Source organism: Epargyreus clarus, unplaced genomic scaffold, assembly GCF_041222505.1.
Source record: "Epargyreus clarus isolate Ecla_fem2 unplaced genomic scaffold, WU_Ecla_fem_2.2 ptg000036l, whole genome shotgun sequence".
NCBI classification, from domain to species: Eukaryota; Metazoa; Arthropoda; class Insecta; order Lepidoptera; family Hesperiidae; genus Epargyreus; species Epargyreus clarus.
This window is the reverse complement of record NW_027332241.1, coordinates 1,928,713-1,950,831: the sequence shown is the minus strand read 5'-3', so window position 1 is coordinate 1,950,831 and position 22,119 is coordinate 1,928,713. Positions and strand designations below refer to the sequence as shown.

The following is a 22,119-nucleotide window of genomic DNA, read 5'->3' as shown; positions in this document are numbered from 1 at the left end:
AATCATAAATACATAAAAATCACTTGAGGTAAATAATCATTTAACCTTCTTAATAATAATGTAAACATTATTATAAATAGTACTGTATATTTGCTGATACATATAATTAAATAAGACATTTTTTAAACATTATTACATAATTACATAAGTTATAAAGTGCTGATTTTAAACCGGAACTTCGTTCCGAGTACTGTAAGGATCTAACCCTAGAGCCATCTAGTGTCGAGTAGGATTATTTTATTTCGATCAAAGCAGTGATAAAAATTGTAAGTGATTGCTAAACTAGTGCCATCTAGTTTTAATTGTTTCAATCATTTTGATCAATAGAAAGCTACAAGTTATCGCTAAACTGGTCCCATCTATATTTTATAAATACAAAATGTTTAATGACTATCAATAACAGTTCCATTTGATAATTTGGTAAAACATTTTACAAAGCATTAAAAGGAACTCTACTTATAAATTGTCACGGCCATTCTGATATTTACTTCGTCCCCGAAGTAACAAATAGTAAACCACATTACTTTTACAACACATTACTCTTCTTACTAAGGTAATGATAAACAAGTATTTGCATTTTAATACAAGTGATAAACAGACTTAAAGTTAAATTACTATAAAATTAAAAACTAAATACATTGTACATTGCTCCTCTATCACTTCTCACATTAAGTTGACAAGGAACAACGGTCAGTTGCTTTATTAACAATGGCTCTGCCCCACACCTGCTGCACATGAGACGGGCAAGATAAAGCAAAAGACTTCAGCAGTTCAAAAATATCCATCACACATCTCAACAAGAATAATATAAAATTAAAAAACTAAATACATTGTACATTGCTCCTCTATCACTTCTCACATTAAGTTGACAAGGAACAACGGTCAGTTGCTTTATTAACAATGGCTCTGCCCCACACCTGCTGCACATGAGACGGGCAAGATAAAGCAAAAGACTTCAGCAGTTCAAAAATATCCATCACACATCTCAACAAGAATAATATAAAATTAAAAACTAAATACATTGTACATTGCCCCTTTATCACTTCTCACATTAAGTTGACAAGGAACAACGGTCAGTTGCTTTATTAACAATGGCTCTGCCCCACACCTGCTGCACATGAGACGGGCAAGATAAAGCAAAAGACTTCAGCAGTTCAAAAATAACCATCACATCACAATGTTCAGATATCAATCTTATTAAATAAAACAAACATAACAAAAAAAATATGAAAACAAAACACAAAGTCATAACTCAAAACAATAAAAAGAATAATTAGTATTTACAAAGATCAATAACTTGTTGGCTCATCGTCCGCCCACTCACCAGGCCAGTCTCAACTTATCTTTGGCTACCGTTATATTTCTTAAGTTACCTATTACTTTCAGAGTATATCTATCATGTGGAAGATGGTCTTAAGTTTGGGACTTAATTTGTCATGACGCCTATGATTTTGATTTACATAAACTTGTCACCAATCTGAAAATTTTTATTGTTCCTTCTTACTGTATCAAAACGAGTTTTAAACCTACTTGCTTGTAATTGTAAACGCTGGTAAGCCACTTCCCGATCTGCCCATAAATCTACATTTTGTTTAAAAACGTCAACGTCGTTAAGAGGTGATAGACGGGATATTTGCGTTAAAACCAATAAGTACACAAATGGGTAAAAAAAAAGGATTTTTGAACTGTAGTATTAATTGACTGTTGTATTTTCCACAAATTGCTCGGCCAATCTGATAAATCATTACAAGTTGTATTTAACAAATAAATGACAGTCGTAAAGTATCGTTCTACCTGACCATTACCTAGTGCCCGTGGCCACCATAATAATATGATGTTAGATTTGTAATTCTTGAAATAAAGGTTGAATTTGATTTAAGCTAAAATCTGTGCCCCTATCTGTTATAAACCTTTAAGAGAGTACCAATAATAGTTATTATTTCTCGTATGAGGAGTATTAATTCTTGTGAATTTATAGTATGAAGAGGTTTTAATATACAACATTTTTTTTTAAACCATCCTATTATATTTATAACCTTCGGAGGTTGTTTTGAATGGGTCTGTGCAATCTAGGTGAATTGTATGAAGGGAATGGGAGTCTTGTCAATAGGGTGTAATAAGCCTTGTTTGGGGTCCGAGTGACTTTTAAGTTTAATACATATCAAACAATGTTTTAAATATTTCTGTAAAAATGCAACCATACGGTGAAACCAAAAATGTTCACGGAGCTTTTGAAATGTCTTATTTAATTCTACATCATAGATTAGTAAAGATACTTCGCCGCCTTGAAATTGAATGAAGCCACAAATGGCTTATTATCGTAAGTTCTTTTTTTGAATTCTTGACAAATAAAAACATTTTTAGAGAAAATTTACGAATAAATAACTAATACTGCGTAATTTACATGAATTTACATAATAAATAAATAATTATTTCAAATATTTTAGGGATATTTTAGCACGGAGACGTGGCAAAACTTTTTTACGCAACTATTTCAATTCTCAAAACTGGGCACATTTTCTAGTTAGGAGTGAGTAATCTTTACTAATCTATGTTCTACATGTCAATTTTCGTCGTGATTGTTTTTTTTTTTTAGATGATATCTTAATCCTTTAGGTACATTAAATTTTGATTTATTAGGACGGATTTTGTAATATAATAGATTATTATGCGACATATACTTATTCTCGTCTAATTAACCAGCTACAACCACACTAATTAAATTTTGAGTTTCCGTATTATTTTGAGATGTTTATAACCACCCAATGTAGACTTTTCAATTAATTTTAAAATATTCAGAGATGTTTTCCAGTGTGCTTAGCGATTGGTTAATAGAGTATTCGATCGGGTTGCGACTAAAAAAGTCTATATGAGAAATAAATTTTCCCTTTTGATTTTATCTACCCTTTGTATTAATATGGTATAGTAGCTCTGTAGCCTATAGAACAAGCATCTGTATAAAACTCGGTCGGTAATGTTGGGTTGAAGATTGTTAAATGTTTGATGACATAATTCCTAGCCGCATCCCGTTTCGAATCCCCATTTCCATTTTTGATTTGTCTTTTACAATTTAGTAATGCATTTACGAAAGTAACTTGCGAGCCCCATAAAATGGCGTACTTGTTTAATATTTTTAGGTATAGGAGAATCAACTAGTTTCTATTTTCGTTTTACTAGGTCTAATATCCTCCTGGGATAAATATCTGCCTAAATATTCTATGTTATCTAGAAAAAAAAAAATATATATATATATATATATATTACATTTTTCTAAATTTATAGTGAAACCCATTCTTTCAAGTAACATAAACCTTATTTTTTTGTTAAAAATTAAATAAGGATATCATTTATGTATACTAATAGATATTTTAAATGTTGTACTGTTTTAGTAATAGCAAATATATGTATTTTACTTTGTCCTATTCCGTTTATGTACAAAGACACGGGTGTTCAACGACACTTAAGCTAGCACCTGTATATATTAGAGTATTTATCGGTTTATTATGAATAAAAACCTTTGTTAATTTTAATTCGGTTTGTCTAAAACAAAATTGGCCTCGCTTTTTTTTTTTCTTTTTTTTTTTTTGTACCATGGTAACTGATGAATAATTACAAACTTGTGGTCGGAAATCATTTAGTTTAAGTGCCCGATTTGGCAACCGCGAAAGAGTTTGAATTGACTTATTTTTTTTTTTACATTGAGACTGAAACTAGACATGACCGACTCGATGGCAAACAAAATATATCTTATCCGTACTAAGTTTAAATAGCTTTAGATCCTCCGAGGATCTCAAGGTTATCCGTCGGTCTTTTCTTCTTCTTAATATATGTTGAAAGTAAGACATTAAGGGCAGATGTAGTAGACACGCCAATGTTTTGCATTTCGATACAACCTAATCTTCTCCCTGACATATTCACTATAGGATTCCGCTAAATCAGAATTGCACAGAAACGCCTTCCAAGAATTTCGTTTAGATTTTTTTCTTTTTTTTTTTTTTTTTTTTTTTCGTGATATATGTCAATGATGTCCTTACGAAAATTTTCCCACGAACGAGCCTTACAAGGATCCCAAGTTTTGAACCATGTTAAAGCAGAGCCCTTAAGGGCCTTACCGGTTCTTGCTGCTGTCTTAATGCTGCTCCACTGGAATTCGCTGGCCAGGGTTTCGATGCTGTACACCACGCGGCGCCAGTAGTTCCTCTCCGGGTCGATCAGCGGCAGCGCAACGTCGTCCTTAGAAGGTGGGGCGGCAGCGGCGGCGGCAGTGGTAGCGGCCGGCTCGAGACAGCATCACGAGTTGCTGCCAGGAGGTCTCCAATTTCTCCAATATCCATTCTGAAACTTGAAACAAATACAAGTTAAAGTAAACAAGGTTTAAACCGATCCCACTTCTGATGTTAGAAAATCCCTAAGACCCATGTTAAAATATATCAGATAATTCAATTTATTTAGGAAAAGCTAATGATTTTAGAAATATAGGTACGTAGTCTATGTATTTTCATTAATTGTGTAAGGGATGTCTTTAATAAAAACAATAATACCTTCATAAACTTAGGGTTTATTTTTAAGGTTACATAACACCTTTACATTTGTTACGAAAAAGAGAACTTTAGACTTAAACAGGACATAATATCTTAATATTATATTATTATACATTTACAATGACAGAGTAATGGAAGGTAATTAGAAATAATGACCAGTGGTCTAAACTTTAGACTTAAACAGGACATAATATCTTAATATTATATTATTATACATTTACAATGACAGAGTAATGGAAGGTAATTAAAAATAATGACCAGTGGTCTTACTAAAACGTAAACCAAAAAAGTAGTATAAGTAATACTAAATAGTTAGTTTTAAAAAATAGCAAGAACACAATAAATAATTCAAAAACAATTAAATTACAGAGGAATATAACAAATATTAATTATTACATACCTAATAGTCAGTACACACTACACAACAATTGATCAAAAACACAATGAAAATAAAATTATATTAAGAAGTACTTAACTTACGTAAGTGCGGCGGAAGTCCAAAAAGTCGCTTCCCTTTATTTTCCTTCCTTTTTATATCCTCTGAATTTTACACACACATCTATTGTGTATAATAGCCAATCAGCATCAAGCATAAGTTATATTTAAATTGTTTGACAGTCCAGTATCACAGCTAAGATTCTTAATACAATAATTGTTTTAAAACATATTTAGATTGTTCTTATACATTTTGTTATTAATTTTATTTGTGTTTTAATAGCATAAAAGAGTTTATTTATGAATTACCATTATCCAATCAGTGACGAGAACCCCCTTGACCAATCGTAGATTTGATGCAAATCAACCCATGAACTATACTCATTGCACATTTTAATTTCTATTTTAATTTATTTTTCTTTCTCAACCTCTAAACTAAAATTACTTTAAATATTATATTTTTTTAACATTTTAAATCATGTCTCATATATAGTAAATAATGATAAATCATAAATACATAAAAATCACTTGAGGTAAATAATCATTTAACCTTCTTAATAATAATGTAAACATTATTATAAATAGTACTGTATATTTGCTGATACATATAATTAAATAAGACATTTTTTAAACATTATTACATAATTACATAAGTTATAAAGTGCTGATTTTAAACCGGAACTTCGTTCCGAGTACTGTAAGGATCTAACCCTAGAGCCATCTAGTGTCGAGTAGGATTATTTTATTTCGATCAAAGCAGTGATAAAAATTGTAAGTGATTGCTAAACTAGTGCCATCTAGTTTTAATTGTTTCAATCATTTTGATCAATAGAAAGCTACAAGTTATCGCTAAACTGGTCCCATCTATATTTTATAAATACAAAATGTTTAATGACTATCAATAACAGTTCCATTTGATAATTTGGTAAAACATTTTACAAAGCATTAAAAGGAACTCTACTTATAAATTGTCAAGCGCTACACTGCTGCGTTATAACAGAAATAGCAGTGGCGGTGGTGCCTCCAGAATACACAGGAAATAGAACGAAAATTAACTTTATCTAGAAGCATTTTAACCTTATTTTAAAATAAATAAGATTTCTAGTTTAGTAAAGTGTGCTCCAAGTAAGGTATCTTAAATATTTATTCTACTCGTCTAGACTCAGGTTTATGGGGTCAGGGGATTAGGAAAACCGTGGAGACTACCACCAACAATATACAGGAAATACTAAATAGAAAGTAGACAATCTTTATTCTATGTGGTAACCCTATGTGGTTCGACTCCGGCGGCACCACCGCCACACCTATTTCTACCTAACAACAGCAGTGTTAAGCGCTGCAGTGTTCCGGTTTGAAGGGTGTGGTAAGGGAGACAGACTTTTCCGAGGCGTTCCAGCTTAGTCCTCAGGGGTAGCGGCGCATCTGTGGCCGACCTCAGGTAGGAATATCTAATCCTATCTGGGGTTGATTACAGATGTCCATGGGCGGCAGTAGCCACTTACCATCAGGTGGACTGTATGCTCGTCTGCTACTCCTATATTATAAAAAAAATAATGTATTTTATCCTTACTATAAATAAGGTTTGTAGCTTAAGAAACTCGACCTCTCGATCGAGGGATCCGAGGTTCAAATCCCAGGCACGCTCTGATTTTCAATAATTATGTGCGTATTAGAAACTTGACTTGCTTAACCGGTGAAGGGAACATCGTGAGGAAAGTCTAGTCTGCCAATGTCCAATAGTGAAGTCTACCAATATGCACTTGGCCAGCGCAGTGGACTATGTACTATGGCCTATGGTCTAATCCTTCTCATTATGAGAGGAGACCCCTGCCCAGCAGTGGGACAGTAATGGGCTGATGATGTTCGTTGAGACTAGCAAGTGAGTAAGCAGTCAACCTAATGCTAAGTGGTCCATGGACATTTCTAATCAAGATAAATGTCCACCTGTCGGCCACAGATGCGTTGCTACCCCTGAGGACTAATTTGGAAATCCTCAGGCAACTATATCTGTAACCTCCCTTACTCTTCAAACTGGAACACGGCAGCGGTTAACTCTTTAAACATACTCTATATCTGCTTTATATTATAGAAGTTGTATATTATAGCAGAAATAGTGACGGTTGTACCTCCACCAGAAAATATTCGTTAGATATATTGACCATTTCATGGTATAATAACTTAAGAGACGGACGATCAGCTGACCCAAAATTTAGCCGTTCAAAAACCGCTTTATACTTCAGTCAAATAATTAATTAATACGAGTTGTAGTCACAAATCGCACATCTCGAAGACGGATCTTGAATGGTCGTCACGGACGATTCCCAGTGGAGTTGCCGTGGTCATGCTCCAGCGGGCCCGGACCCTGAATGGGAGATCGTATCGATGGGCTGTATGTTATGTATGTGTTGTTCACACACACACACACACACACACACACGCACGCACTCACGCGCACGCACGCACACGAACACACTCACACACACACACGTATATACTCGTATTATTCCTATTTTGCTTTGTTAGAACAGTGTAATGATGTTGTGTTTTGATTTGAAGGCTCTAGTTAAGAAGACGTATTTTAAGGAAGAATTCTTATTTTATTGGATGATTTGTGATATACCTGATTGCATTTTGGGACGTCCTGTATTGCAAATTGATCAACGAATTTTAATATATGAAGAGTTGTTGGATTCGTCTAAATTATTAAAATGAGCGGTTTTCTTTTGTATTTTTAATAATTACAGAGTTATTCTACTAAATACAGAAGCAGTGATAGCAACACTACTGTTTGAAATGCTGCCTCTTAAACTTGAGGTCCGGGGTTCGAATCTCAGGCACCTCTGATTTTTAGAACTTTCAAAATATTGTCGCTTGTTTGAACAGTAAAGGAAACATGACCTTTGATTTTGTAGAAGTATCAAAATATTGTCGCTTGTTTGAACAGTAAAGGAAACATGAAGCGCCTGAAAAATCCTTAAAAACTTTCTCAAAATTGTGTAAAGTCTACCAATACACATTTGGCAAACGCAGATGATTATCGCCTTTGTCCAAATCTATCTTATCTGAAACCGTGTCCTACTGAGGGATAGAAATGTGGTACGACTGCGCTACAGTGACCGCTATATAGTTGGAATCTAACAAGAAATGTGCAACCCTGACCTCACAAGAGAGAATGCGGTCGGTCGATTTTAATTAATTTCTCGATTGAAATATACAGTGCAGAGATGAGAGAATTTGATTTTAATATCCAATTTGTGGATGGATTTTGGTATTAAAGATGATGATCAATAAATCCACTGCATAGCCTAGCAGTTTTAAAGAGTAGTCTGTTTTTTGGAGATATTTTGATGGTGGTAAAACTCTTTATAGTTAGATTGCGGATGCATCAACGCCACACCTATTTCTGCCTAATAACAGTAATTCTTAGCGCTGCTGTGTTCTGGTTTGAAGGGTTTGTTAAGGGAGACATACTTTTCCGAGGCATTCCAGCTTTGTCCTCAGTGATAGCAATGAATCCGTAGTCAACCTCATATAGAATCTTATCTGGGGTATCAACCCCACCGATGTTTATGGGCGTCTGCATGACTGCATGCTCGTCTGCTACCCCTTAATAAAAAAGAAGAAGACATACTTTTGCAAGACATTCCAGCTCAGCTAGTCTCAATGGTAGCAACGCATCTGTACTCAACTTCAGGTAGAAATAAATAAATAAACGTTTTCTACACTCACAGCCCTACACTAGGATTCCCAGTGTTCTGGCTGCTATACACCCACTCATAGACAAATATACAAACACCTACACCCAGAAACAAATCTAAATTCATCATTTAGATATTTGTCTGGCCGGGGATCGAACCCGAGACCCTCTGCGCGTCAGACCGGTATGGTGACCGCTCCGCCATACGGGTCGTCTAAATCTTATCTTATCTGGGGTTGATCACAGACGTCCATACGCGGGGCAGTAGCCGCTTACTATCAGTCAGACTGCATGCCTATCTGCTACTCCTATATTATAAAAAAATCTAATTATTCTCCTATTGTTTGTAATAGGCCCAACCCTAGTTATGAATGAAAATGAATCACAACGCATCAGCAAAACAAATTATCATAACATCCATCATTAAACACAGATAGCTGGGTAATTGGAGCGTGCAATGGTTGACAGTTTCCGCTGATGTACTCGCGGTAAGGACTACGGATTGGATGCTGATTTCTGATGTTCTTTATGTAAGCCTTACACGATGTGGTCTACCGTACGGTTTACCGGTTTTGAAGGTGGTAGAACCCTTTATGGTTTGACTCCGGCGGCACCACCGCCACACCTATTTCTACTTAATAACAGCAGTGTTAGGCGCTGCTGTGTTCCGGTTTGAAGGGTTTGTTAAGGGAGACATACTTTTCCGAGGCATTCCAGCTTTGCATGCTCGTCTGCTACTCTCATATTATAAAAAAAAAAAAAAACTGCACAGGTTTGCCTGTACGTCAACCGCACGTTGGTAGCATGTATGGGGATGTTCCGGTGTACCATATAGTGTTCAGTTCTGTTTGCGATGACATCGATTGAAGACGATGACGCACCGTACGGTGTCGCTCGAAATAATTGGTTTTTGATCTTGCGCCGGTCGCCCGCACAGGTTCAAAGACCTGCACAGGTCTATTCTCACACGCAGTACGGTGTACTCCTCTGTAGACCTCTCCGGTGTACCGTAGTGTGTTTGGCAGGCGTTAGGCGCGTTTGTCCCTATAGTTCCGGGACTAGAAAAGGGCTACGGTAACTCCTGTCTGTCGTAAGAGGCGACTAAAAGGGGGCTTCCAGGGTTGCGGGCGGCAAAAGTGGGAGCTCTAGCCGTCCAGTAAGCGATCCCGGGAAGGACGGCTGTATGTGTGGTCGCGTAGCGTCGTGGACACCAAATGGTGCGGGAGGAGCGAAAACAGCTCCCCCAGGGCAGAGCCCGGTCGGAGCATCGCGCTTGGAGGACTCTGGTTGCGTTCCTACGGAGATCCCGGAGTTCTCCAATAAGCGTTGAGAACGGTTCTCCTCCGTATCTAAAGGAAAAAATTCAGTTCCACTGTACGGATGGCGCCAGTGGGCTACGCTCTTCTAGAATTTTAAAAGTCAACATTCCACCGCATAATAGTGGTTTTTTCCAGTATTCCTTCACAGTACAGGCAATTCTACTCTGGAACGCCTTGCCCGAAAACATCAGGAAAGCATCCTCCAAAAGCACCTTCAAGAGACTGGTACGGGAGCATTATTTACGACTGTCATCTGACTGAATATGTGTTTATCAATATTTCTTAGTCCTCTTTGTTATTATAGTCTATTTATTATATTGCACTATATATATTATATATTTATATGTATATATATGTATATATTATATGGATATGTATGTTTGTATGTATTAATTTGTTTCATTTGTATCGTATGCAGGTTACTGTTTTCTTTATATTAGCCTACCACATATTATCGCCATCACCCAGGGTTGACTGGCAGAGAATGCCATTAGGCATTAAGTTACTTTAAGGTGTTTCAAAAATTAAATAAATAAAAACGGCCACCGGGGGGGTTTTAGTGCGGTAAGAATCCCACATAACCCGGCGAGGCTCCCACGTCGTCTGGTACCTTTTGAAGGTTTCCCCCTCGTTAAGAAAAAAAAGAAAGGCATTAGACGCGTTACGATGAATGGTGAGAGTGAAAATTTACGATATGTATGACCCTAGAAACAAAATCGAGACATTTCTTGCTCTGTTAATTGTAGCCAATATAGCCTTTGTAAATGACAGTGAACAAATAATTAAGATAAGTTTTCCAAACGATTTGTTGAATGTTTATATAATTGAAATTGTAAACGAGTATGCAATTCACATGATGGTAAGTGGGAACTGCCGCGCATGGACATCTGTAACCAATATAGGGATATAATAGGGATATAGAATACGTGTTCTTCTTGTAGCAGATCACAGATGCGTTGCAATTCCTGAGCATTAAGACATGATCAGCTTATATGTAAATAAGCCGAAATCCATTCGCTACCCTTTCTCCGAAACCCAAAAACTGCTTCATTCTGAAATTATTGACGGTGGTATACTCCACGCCAAACTGCTAGTCCGCTCTGAAGTTGTTGCGAGCGGGTGTAGTCCTCCAATTTGCCACGGCGACGCGATTCAGAGCGGACTAGCAGTTTTACGCGGACTACACCTTCTCGGTCGAACCATACCGACTCTACATTTGAAGTACAAAATGATCAACTGTATAAATGTAACAGTACTATGTTGGTTTAAGATGCAAAGCAAATGTTTTCAAAAGCCAGACGTCACGATCATTACCTTTCCGACCGTCAACGATCTATTGTCTGAAAGCAATAACATGTCATTTTTGTATCGTGTTACGCTTATAAAACGCAAATATACGTATCATTACAAAGCTGCTATGATGTTCTGCAAGATAGTTTTTTGCGATGATATAACAAATTCAAAATTCGATAATTGCGGTGACGTCGCAGTTTTGAGTTTGGAGATAGAATGGATGGATGGATGTGAGACATTCAGACATTTCAGATTCTATTAAATGATCGTTCCTACATTGTTATTTCACTAACACTAAGATTCGAAATCGTGGTGCTATTTTGCAGTAAATAAGCATGCTGTCCACCTGATGGTAAGTCCACCAATATATCAGTAATCAATCCTAGATAAGATTAAAGTTCTATCATAGATCATCTATAACCAAGGCTATTTTTAACTGGTTGGACCTTACCTCGTAAAAGTTCTGGAATGCTACTCCTAGTGTACTACTGTTATTATTCCAAGCTCAGTTTAAAGGGTTGACTGGATATATCGGCCACGGACGCATTAATACGACAAAGCAAGATGTCGCCAATTAGTATAGAACGCGGCCACCGTAACGGGAACTCCAATATTGAGTGTGTTACGCGCGAACGGATATGTTCAATGTTCTTGTGGTCTTGGACTGTTTATGCGGGGTTGCTAGCTCCCTTTAGGTCTTCGGCCCTTATGAGTCCTAGCAGTGGGGGGCTAAGGTTTCGGAGGCCCGGGGAGGAGGGAATGGAAGCCCCCAAAAGTGTAAAATGATAAATGTGTCATAGAATTGTTCGCCTGTAATTCGGTGACCTATTTTTTTGCTGAGTGATACACATTAAAATTTCATAGATTGTTTGGTTTTGACGAGCTTTTTGTAGCAACTGTGTTTGGAGGCTCCCCAGGATCGGAAGCCCGGAGCGGACCGCCCCCTCCGCCCTTAAGCCGCTAGAGAGTCCTAGCCTTCTAGCCTTTGTAGGTCCAATACTTTGCTCCCAGTTGCATTCCTTCCAATTGCAGTAATTTACACTTTGGAATGTGAACTTATCCAGTGGGGACATAGTAATGTTTTCCTCTGCACAACTTGAAGGTGGCAGAACCCACCTTCAAGTCAGAGATCAAGAAAGTTGAAGGTGGTTTCTACCACCTTCAAGACCGTGGCACCACCGCCACACATATTTCTGCCTAATAACACAAATTTTAAACTTTTAAGCGCTGCTGTGTTCTAGTTTAAAGGCTGGGGTCTAAGGGAGACATACATTTTCGAGACGTCATCAGCGGTAGGGGCGCATCTGTAGCCAACGTCAGGTAGGAGTAGCAGACGAGCATGCAGTCCACCTAATGGTAAGTGGCTACTGCCGCCCATGGACATCTGTAATCAACCCCAGATAGGATTAGATATTCCTCGGTCGGCCACAGATGCGCCGCTACCCCTGAGTACTAAGCTGGAACGCCTCGGAAAAGTCTGTCTCCCTTACCACACCCTTCAAACCGGAACAGCAGCGCTTAGCACCGCTGTTATTAGGTAGAAATAGGTGAGGAGGTGGTGCCGCCGCAGTCGAACCACAAAGGGTTCTATCACCTTCAAAGTGGTCGGTGGTCGACAAAATATGACCTTAATAGCTCAAGACAGAGGTCACACGATTACAACAGACACACAAACGATTATGTATATACGATAATAATACACTATATAACCTTTATATATACGAGTACATATAAAGGTTTATGCAAACAAATCTGGTTCTATATATAAATGAGATTTGTTGTGTAAACTACGTATTTGTATTAAAATGTATGGTTATTTATTTATGTTAATAAATTCCTTTTTAAAATTGGCGGAATGTCACCACCACGCGACATATTTGAGGCCGGTTTTGAGAATTGCTTTAATTTTATTGTAACATTGACATCGATTTGTGATTTTGTAACATTATTCTCTTTGGCGTGTTAATAATTAATCTTTGACAATTTTTGCCTGGAAAAGTTCAACCCGCTTAACGGATTTTAACATAAGGGTGGGATTCTTCTAAATTTTGAAAGTGACGTAGACTATATTTTTCGAAAGTCCCTTTTTTTGTTTTTATAATTATTACTAGTTTTATTTGTTTTGTTTCTCATATAATATTGTGGTCTACATCGGGTTAATTAATTGCCTAAAAATTGTCAATTTTGGAACTATGAAACAGAAATAGATAAAGAAATATATTAAATCGAGGTGGTACTTTTGATGGAATCTTAATTTAAACGCAATTTTTGAAAAGTTTTACTTTAGGAGGCTAAATAAGGGATAATAGTGTCTTCTTAATTCATACTTTGTAGGTATGGTTTCAGTAAAGATGGATTTCTTCAGAAGTGTGTGTTATCTCTCAGAAGCTTGAATCATAAAAATCAGACATGATTCAACGTGGTTATCTTTTGTGTCATTTACATATTACTCACGATGGTCTGTTTGTTTTGTGTCTAAGGCAAGGAATTAATGGAACATTACGGAAAGGTAGATATTTTTTTTATAATATAGGAGTAGCAGACGAGCATGCGGCCCACCAGATGGTAAGTGGCTACTGCCGTACGGACATCTGTAATCAAAACCAGATAGGATTAGATATTCCTACCTAGGGTCGGCCAAAGATGCGACGCTACCCCTGAGGACTAAGCTGGAACGCCTCGGCAAAGTATGTCTCCCTTACAAACTTCAAACCAGAACACACCAGCGCTTAACACTGTTGTTATTGGGTAGAAATAGGTGTAGTGGTGGTGCCGCCGGAGTCGAACCACAAAGGATTCTACCACCTTAAAACTTGGTCATTATAGTATACATATTGTTACGAAAATGCTTAAGTTTCTTATGATATTTAAAAAGTGAATTAACTCTACTTTGACTGCCGTTTGTAATATATAATCAATTTTAACCAATTTTTGCCTAGAACGGCTCGAAATTTGACAAGTTATGTAGATACCTAAAAATTGGGAAATTTCGAACGTCGTACGTGTCGAACGTAGGCAAAATTTGTCATTATACATTACAACGTTACATTGTTATTAGATAGAATTATGCCTATTAACGGCGTTCTAATTCATTACTCCGGGGTAGGAATGCATCTGTAGCAGACTTCAAGAAATACTCCAATCCCATCAGGGGTTGATTGTGGCAGTGGCTCTGCCATCGGATGGACTGCATGCTCCTTTGCTCCTTTTATATTATAAAAAGATAACACTTAACAACAACAGAATGTGTAGATTATTCATACATATTATTTATTTATTCCTACTTAATAACAGCAGTGTTAAGCACTGCTGTTGGTAAGCAATGGTTTGAAGACAAGTAAGGGAGACATACTTTTTTGAGACGTTCCAGCGTAGTCCTCAGGGGTAGCGGCCATCTGTGGCCGACCTCAGGTAGGAATCTAATCCTATCTGGGATTGATTACAGTCCATGATCGGCAGTAGCCACTTACCATCAGGTGAACTGCACGCTCGTCTGCTACTCTTATATTATAAAAAACAGATACTAGAGTAAGCAAGATAGCGAATAGATAGCTGTAATAAGCAATAAAATAATCATAATATTTCATTGTTTATTTTTTCTATTACATTGTCTTTGTTGGCTAATTTTCTCATAAAAATTTATACATCCGCACTTTTGTGTTGATAATTCTCCATCAAGTCACGTTTTTATACTAGCTACCCGGCAAACTTTGTACCGCCTCAAAATCTATTTATCAAATATATTTCATATAAAATATAGCCTATGTTACTCGTGGATAATGTAGCTTTCGAATGGTGAAGGAATTTTTAAAATCGGTCCAGTAGTTTTTGAGCGTATTCATTACAATCAAACAAACAAACAAAGATTTCCTCTTTATAATATTAGTCTAGATTTGCTTTGTTATACGGACATCATAGGGGTACAATTTAATACGGTTTTACGATTAATATTTCGGATAAGTCTATGTAATTTCGCTTACTATCACGAGACATAATAATACAAGAGTAGATGTAAAATTCCTGCTCGAACCACTTGTGAAAAATAAAATACAACTGTGTGTATGAAGGTAGTAGAACTTATTTATTTATTTATTTTATTGTGTAAAGCATTTAGTACAATAGGTCAATAACAATACATACAGTTCAATTAAATGCTACCTTTACAGGTGTTACACATGTCAAACTTAAATTAAATGTTAGGATTAACTTACTGTGGTTCGACTCCGGCGGCACCACCGGTTGTGTTCTGGTTTGAAGGGTGTGGTAAAGGAGGCATTCCAGCTTAGTCCTCAGGGGTAGCGACGCTTCTGGGGTTTCTCAGGTAGGAATGTAATCTTATCTGAGGGTTGATTACAGATGACTACGGGCAACAGTCATACGGGCGCTGTTGGCGCCTCCGGCAGCTAGGACCAAGCTACTGGCCAAGGCTCCCCTCACCAGAGCTGTTCGGATTCTTAATGAGGTCCACAATAGAAGTGACGTCTTTTGTTGTCACTGGAGTGAATTGGCAAAAGTGTCAGTATATTTAATATCTTATATGTAATGCTATAATTGGGCTACTCTATCGCTTTAGGTTAAGAATACCTGTAATGATATATGTAACGATAAATAAATAAATAAATAAAAAGAAGCAGTAGCCAGTTACCATCAGGTTGACTGCATGCTTGTCTGCTCAATTACAAAAAAATGTGTGTGTTATTTATGACAATTTCCGCGCCTGTAAACTTTTAATACATACTATCACCAACTGAATTGTTATTGGACTTGTTTCTGTCACGAAAATTTGAAATAAAGTAAATAATTAACTAGAATCGTATATATTTACGTTAAAAGTCATTAAATATCTATAATGCACTTATAATCATAATAATCTATTGAAATTACCTTATCAATGTTATCTTGACGTGAAACTGTTATCTTTTAACGATTCGGATTCTCTGAAACTGAGATGATTAAATAAGGGATTTCGAAATTAATATACAAGCTTTGATCTTGGTTCTATCTGTTTTTTTCATAATGAAGATTTAGCAGACGAGCACGCAGTCCACCTGATGCTAGGTATGTGGCTACTGCCGCTCATGGGCATCTGTAATCGACCCCAGATAAGTTTAGATTACCATGTGAAGAGAGGACAGCAGCGCTTAACACTGCTTTTATTAGGCAGAAATAGGTGGCGGTAGTGCCGCCGGTGTCGAACCACAGAGGATTCAACCACCTTCCATGGTTTTTTGTAGTTACAAAATTTATAACTATATATTTTCATAGTTATTTTGTTTTTTGAAAACCAAAATGATATAGCTTGCAAGGTTGTCTGTGATGAGAATTTGCCGTCAGCTTCTCAATTTTAAAATAATAGGTACCTACTTACCTGTTTCGTCTAATTTATGAAAAGTACTGGTTACAATACTGGTAGTTTTTTGTCCATAAAGATGAATAAAATATAAGTGGTCGTTTCAGCTTTTATAGTACAAATTATGAAAATACTCGACAATTTGTATTCATTGGCTGAGGATTTACATTATCTTTGCATATTGCAATGAAGGTTGTAAAAAAAACCTTCGCTCGCGAGTCGCGATCGAGATTATTTTTTTCCAAAGCAAGCATGAAATTCCAGTCTCGTACCATTTAAATGGACCTTGATCTTCGATAGTGAAAATTTACAACGTTTTAAGCGGAACCTGTATCATTCGCGTTACGACGTTGTTTTTGTCAATTATCATATTAATGTTGTTGTCTCTCTCGCAGGTATGACGGCGCGACAGAGGTCGAGTATACGTGAGTGAAACCGAACAGAGCGAGCTCAATCGCCGCCGTGGAAACGTGTAAATTCGCTATGATCGTGTGTTATCAATGAAAATACACCCAAAATCAGTGTTCTATAATGTTTGGTGACAAATATAAGTGAGAACAGTGCGTCCTTTGTGTCAAAATTCATCGCATTCCGTTCGTAACGTGCTCAATTTGTTTACGTGCATATTGTGCTCAAAACATAAATAAAAATACAGTTCCTCGCAATGGCTAGTGAGTCAACCGACCGTGTAATACGTCCAAAAAGTGAATTGATCTGTGTTTTTCTACATTAAAATAAGTGTTCGTAGTGTAAAAGGATGTTATTGTTGGCGATGGGAAATTGATTTGCACGCGTGCCGTGTACAGCGCCATCTGTTGTCGAGCGGCGGCGATGTGTACGTGACGTGATGGAGGCCGGTTTCATACCGGTTGTGCCGGCCGGCAGCGCGGGCGGGAACGTTCCGCCGCCCGCCGTCATGGCGCCACCGGCGAACGTGATTCGCGCGCCGGGCTTGAAGCGCGGGAAAATGGAGGAGGCCATTTCTGATCGGGTAAGTTTTTGTAATTGTTTATTTTTATGTCTTAATTATTATCATAGCGGCTACTCGCAGACCAACAAACGAGACTTGCGCATATTTTGATTTGTCTGACGTCTTTAATATATCAAACTAGGTACATATCCGTAGTACATACGTTAAATCTTTAAAAAATGCATTTCGTGCTGATATTTACGAGTATATTTTTGATTTAGTATATAAATATTCGTGTATATATTTTAATATAATTGTGTTTACTTGTTTTAAGTAAATTACAATAATAAATTGTACTAATTACTTTGATACTTTGGAGTTGATAGATTTGCTCAGCTCCTAACGACTACGTTTTTTTTTAAATTAATCTGTGTTTAAAAGTTGTCCAATCTATTACTTTATATGATGTAACTTGTAAAAAAAACTGTATAAAATATTCCGTGTAATTAATTTTTAGCATTTTGATAAAACGATTTTTTAAATTCAATTATCTCACATTTATATACAGTTTATGTACAATTTACATTTATAAGCATTAATAGTTTTTCTCTGTCATCATTATGTCACAAATTACTTATTTCTAGATCAATAGTGTTTAATATGAATATTCGAAATTTTATTCCCTCATCTCATTTAATTATTACTATAAACATTTTTTACTATATATAATTTTGATACCTTATTTCTTTAGTCACGTAGTGGAAAAGAATCTAAATTTTGGTATTTCCGATTGATACAGGTACGACAACTGAATCGAAATTAATTACGTACATAATTAAAAATTAGAAGTAGTTCAGCATTTGATATAACTCTAAAAGCATTATTTCTCGCTAAAAAAGTAATTACGTAATTAATTCATAATTAAATTAAGTTTTAAATTTAGTTACGCCAAAGTTTTCCATTGTCTTACGGTCTATGATATTCAACAGGAAGTATGCACAAAAAAGAAGTTGAAAACATAATATTTGAACTTGGAACGAAAAAAGAACAGTAGGCAACTCGACAACAAAGAAAGAACACGTTTTCTTCACAGTTAAGATTGAGTGGCTATTGTTGTGGTTTTAATTTTAGTATTTTATTCAGCTGGTAGGGTTGGCAGTTAGCGACAAAAATTGTAGTTGAAGTAAATAGAAAGGAATATGGAACTTTTAAAAATTTTAACGTTATTTAAGTTTGCCTGATAGAACGTGGAAAGTCTTTTTCAAGATGGTGGCCGGAGAACAACAGCGACCCAACAAATTAGGATTTAGCTTTACTATAACCTCCCTTTGACATCACAAAAAAAATTGCGTCCTCTGACAATTACAACTCAAATGTATCGCTTTAAAGGATTTATAGCAGATACAGGTTTTATAAAAAGGGAAATAAATAATAAATCATTTATTATTTTTAACGAATTCTTACATTACATAACTACTTATTGAATTTATTAATGTAACACGTGTATACGTGTCTTTATTTAGTACCTATATTTACCTACATAACCACTTATTTATTATAACCGAATAGGCATTAAATATATATATGAATAAATACTTCAATGTTTATTATTTACATTAGCCAGCCTCATCTACCACCATATTAAGATCAATAATAGATTTTTGTATCACTGATAAAAAATCATTTATTTCTAAATAACAATTCTTATAAGACTTAAATTAATAGCCCTGTGGTTAAAAGCTAACATAAGAACACTTCAAGGTTGTAGTAAGCTCACGAGAGCTTGCTAAAACATTGACCAAAATGCTTTCTACGCTAGCCATAAAATTACTAGCTATTACTCGCGGCCTCGCTCTCCAGAGGTTGATGGCAATACAATAATTTGAAAACATTGTCCTTAAACTCATCAGGATAAAATATAAGTTTGTTCTCATCTATCCCTCGAGAACGGTACTTTTTTGAAATAAAAGTTACCCTATGTCCTTTTCTGAACCCCTGACAACGTGTGTACAAAATTTCATAATAATCGGTTATGTAGTTAAGGCGTGAGAATGTAACAAACAGACTAACACACATTCGCATTTAAAATATTAGTTAGGATATACTAGAGCTGTTTTTGGGTCTGGATTAAACTTGTAGGCAAAATAAACTCCAATTTTAATATTTGATATTGTTTTTTTTATCCAACTTGCCGGAAGGGGTGTATTTTCCATAGTTCCTTTGTACGAGTAACTAACTACTATGTTTGTCTACTATGTGGATGGCAGCTGGCTTACATATAAGGTGACCAACTTAGTCCTCAGGAGTGGCGACGCATCTGTGATCGATTTCAGGCATAACCTGTTATATATGCAGTTGGTTACAAATGTCCATAGAGAGCAGTGACCAGTTAGTCCGCGCCAAACGGCTAGTCCGCTCCGAATATAGAAATGAGTTGCGTCGCAATTGTAGATATTAGCGGGACGAAGACAGCGCGGGACTCCCCAGGCACCCTCCGGTGCCAGTTAGTGTGCCCTTACGTTACGGAGTATATGATACCTAAACCTGCGCCCAACAACTTCAGAGCGGAGCAGAAGTTTGGCCAGGGCCGGATTTAAGGGAGGGCAACCGGGGTGGCAGCCCCGGGGCCTCCACAAAAGAGGGGCCCTCACAATAGAGACGTCGGATTATATATATATATATATATATATATATATATATATATATATTGTAAGGAGTTCGCATGCAACGTCATCAACTACCTGGCGAGGGGCTATATAAGGAGGGTACTCAGAATTAAAAGGGCATTTTGCTCGTGAGCGCTGGACTGTACGGACGTTTGGGAAAATCAGTGTAGATCGTTATTAAGGTCATGTAAGCCATTTTTTTTGTTTCCAATTATTCTTTTTTTGTTATTTAATTTCTTTGAAGTTTGCAGTATTTGGTTTCGTTATTTATTTGTGTCGATTTTACTTAGTTCTTATTTGATTTAAATTTTACTTAAATTGTTATTTTTCAATAAATGAACTTTTCTGTTATTTTTTTATTTTTTTTTTAAAATTTTCCACTTCTGATGCTAAAATCAGAAGTGGGATAAAGGACTCATAAGCTCACAATAACGCCTGAAAGACCGTTGACTTTTGAAATTGATTTTTTCTTGTTACAATTACTGCTTGCTTCATTTTTTTGATATTTTGTGTGTTTTGTTGTTCATTTCTACTGTTATAATGAGACGTACGAGAACTCCTAGTCCACGGAGGCGTGATCTTGTGGACGATTCGCGCAGTCGGGCTCGACCTGCCTCACGAAGATCACGCAATTGTAGTAGTGATAGGCTGAATCACGATTCGAGCAATAGGCGTCATTCTTCACGAAATGGCTTGCGTGTCCGAGATCGACTTGATTCTCACAATACTGAAGTACACCGGTTGCGTACCCAGGTTAGGCGTGAGTCGCGTAGTCGTTCTCGCAGTGACCATCGCGTTAGTTTAAGGTCACAGTCGCGGAATGTTTCACCTGTCGAAACGCGTTCACTTAAAGATAAAGCACAAGCTGCTCATGAAATCAATGTTCAACCTATTGCAGTTACGACTCCTATATCTGATAATGTTGCGCCGCGACAGCACTCCGTGGAATCTAGCACTCCTTGTTCTGAGGCGTCTACCCTCGCTAATGCTTTGATGCAAGCAATTAAAACAATGCAACCTTCAAGGTCGCAACATTATTATGTTTCCAACTTCGACCCATCAATTAATAGCATCGAAGCATGGTGTGAAGAGGTGGATCGCGCCAGGGAAACTAATGGATGGAACGATCACGAATGCTTGTCGCGTGTAGCGTCATGTCTGAAGGGAGACGCTAGGGTGTGGTTAGGTGAATGGGTGTCAAATGATCGTACTTGGTCTAATTTTAAACGCGAGTTCATACCTCTTTGTCCTGGTAAATTGGACTATGCCAATATTTTGTTTGACGCAATGAATAAAACTTCGGATAAGTACCCTAGTTATGCTGAATACGCTCGTTGTACGCTATTGCGTTTGAAAATAGTTCGGGGGATAAGTGATGATTTGAGAACTCTTATAGTGATACGCGGTTTAGATAATGCACAAGTGCGCGCTGCGGCCGCCAACGCTAACCTGGCTCCCGACACTATCGTTTCATTCCTTTCGATTTACACAAAGCCTTTAGCAGGAAAACGGGATAGGGTAGTTGAACATAAAATACATAGTTATGTAACAAAACCACTTGACGCTTCAGTTCCTAAATGCTATAATTGTAATCGATTCGGTCATGTCAGTCGCATCTGTAGACAACCCAAATCCAACATGTCTAATAGTCGTCCGTCACATATACCTTCTGAGACAACTTGCAGTGTGCAGCCGTCTTCGAGTAATACTTGTACATTTTGCAAGAAGTCAGGACACACTGAGGATAAATGCTTCATCAAAGCTAAGTCAGTGCAACATAATTAACGCAATGTCAGTCTTTGCGCTTACCAATCTGATATTTCACCGAGTAATGACATAACTTCAGCAACTAGTAATAGATGGTATTCCAATATATGTTCTTATTCAACGATGTGTCTCTCATTTCTT

The 22,119-nt window shown here is 36.8% G+C and overlaps 2 protein-coding genes across 2 annotated transcripts in view; both read left to right on the top strand.

The window, feature by feature from the left end:
• The window catches only part of Wdr62 (WD repeat domain 62), a 169,413-nt gene that overhangs the window by 17,533 nt on the left and 129,761 nt on the right, over positions 1–22,119 (top strand). The window contains exon 2 of the mRNA XM_073092575.1: positions 17,031–17,626. Within this exon, the coding sequence (XP_072948676.1) occupies positions 17,483–17,626 (144 nt within the window). The 5' untranslated portion in view covers positions 17,031–17,482. The remainder of the gene's footprint in view (positions 1–17,030; positions 17,627–22,119) is intronic.
• LOC140756809 (uncharacterized) lies at positions 20,872–21,996 on the top strand. Its single transcript, XM_073092345.1, has one exon. The coding sequence runs from the start codon at positions 21,205–21,207 to the stop codon at positions 21,994–21,996; it is 792 nt and encodes a 263-aa protein (XP_072948446.1). The 5' UTR covers positions 20,872–21,204.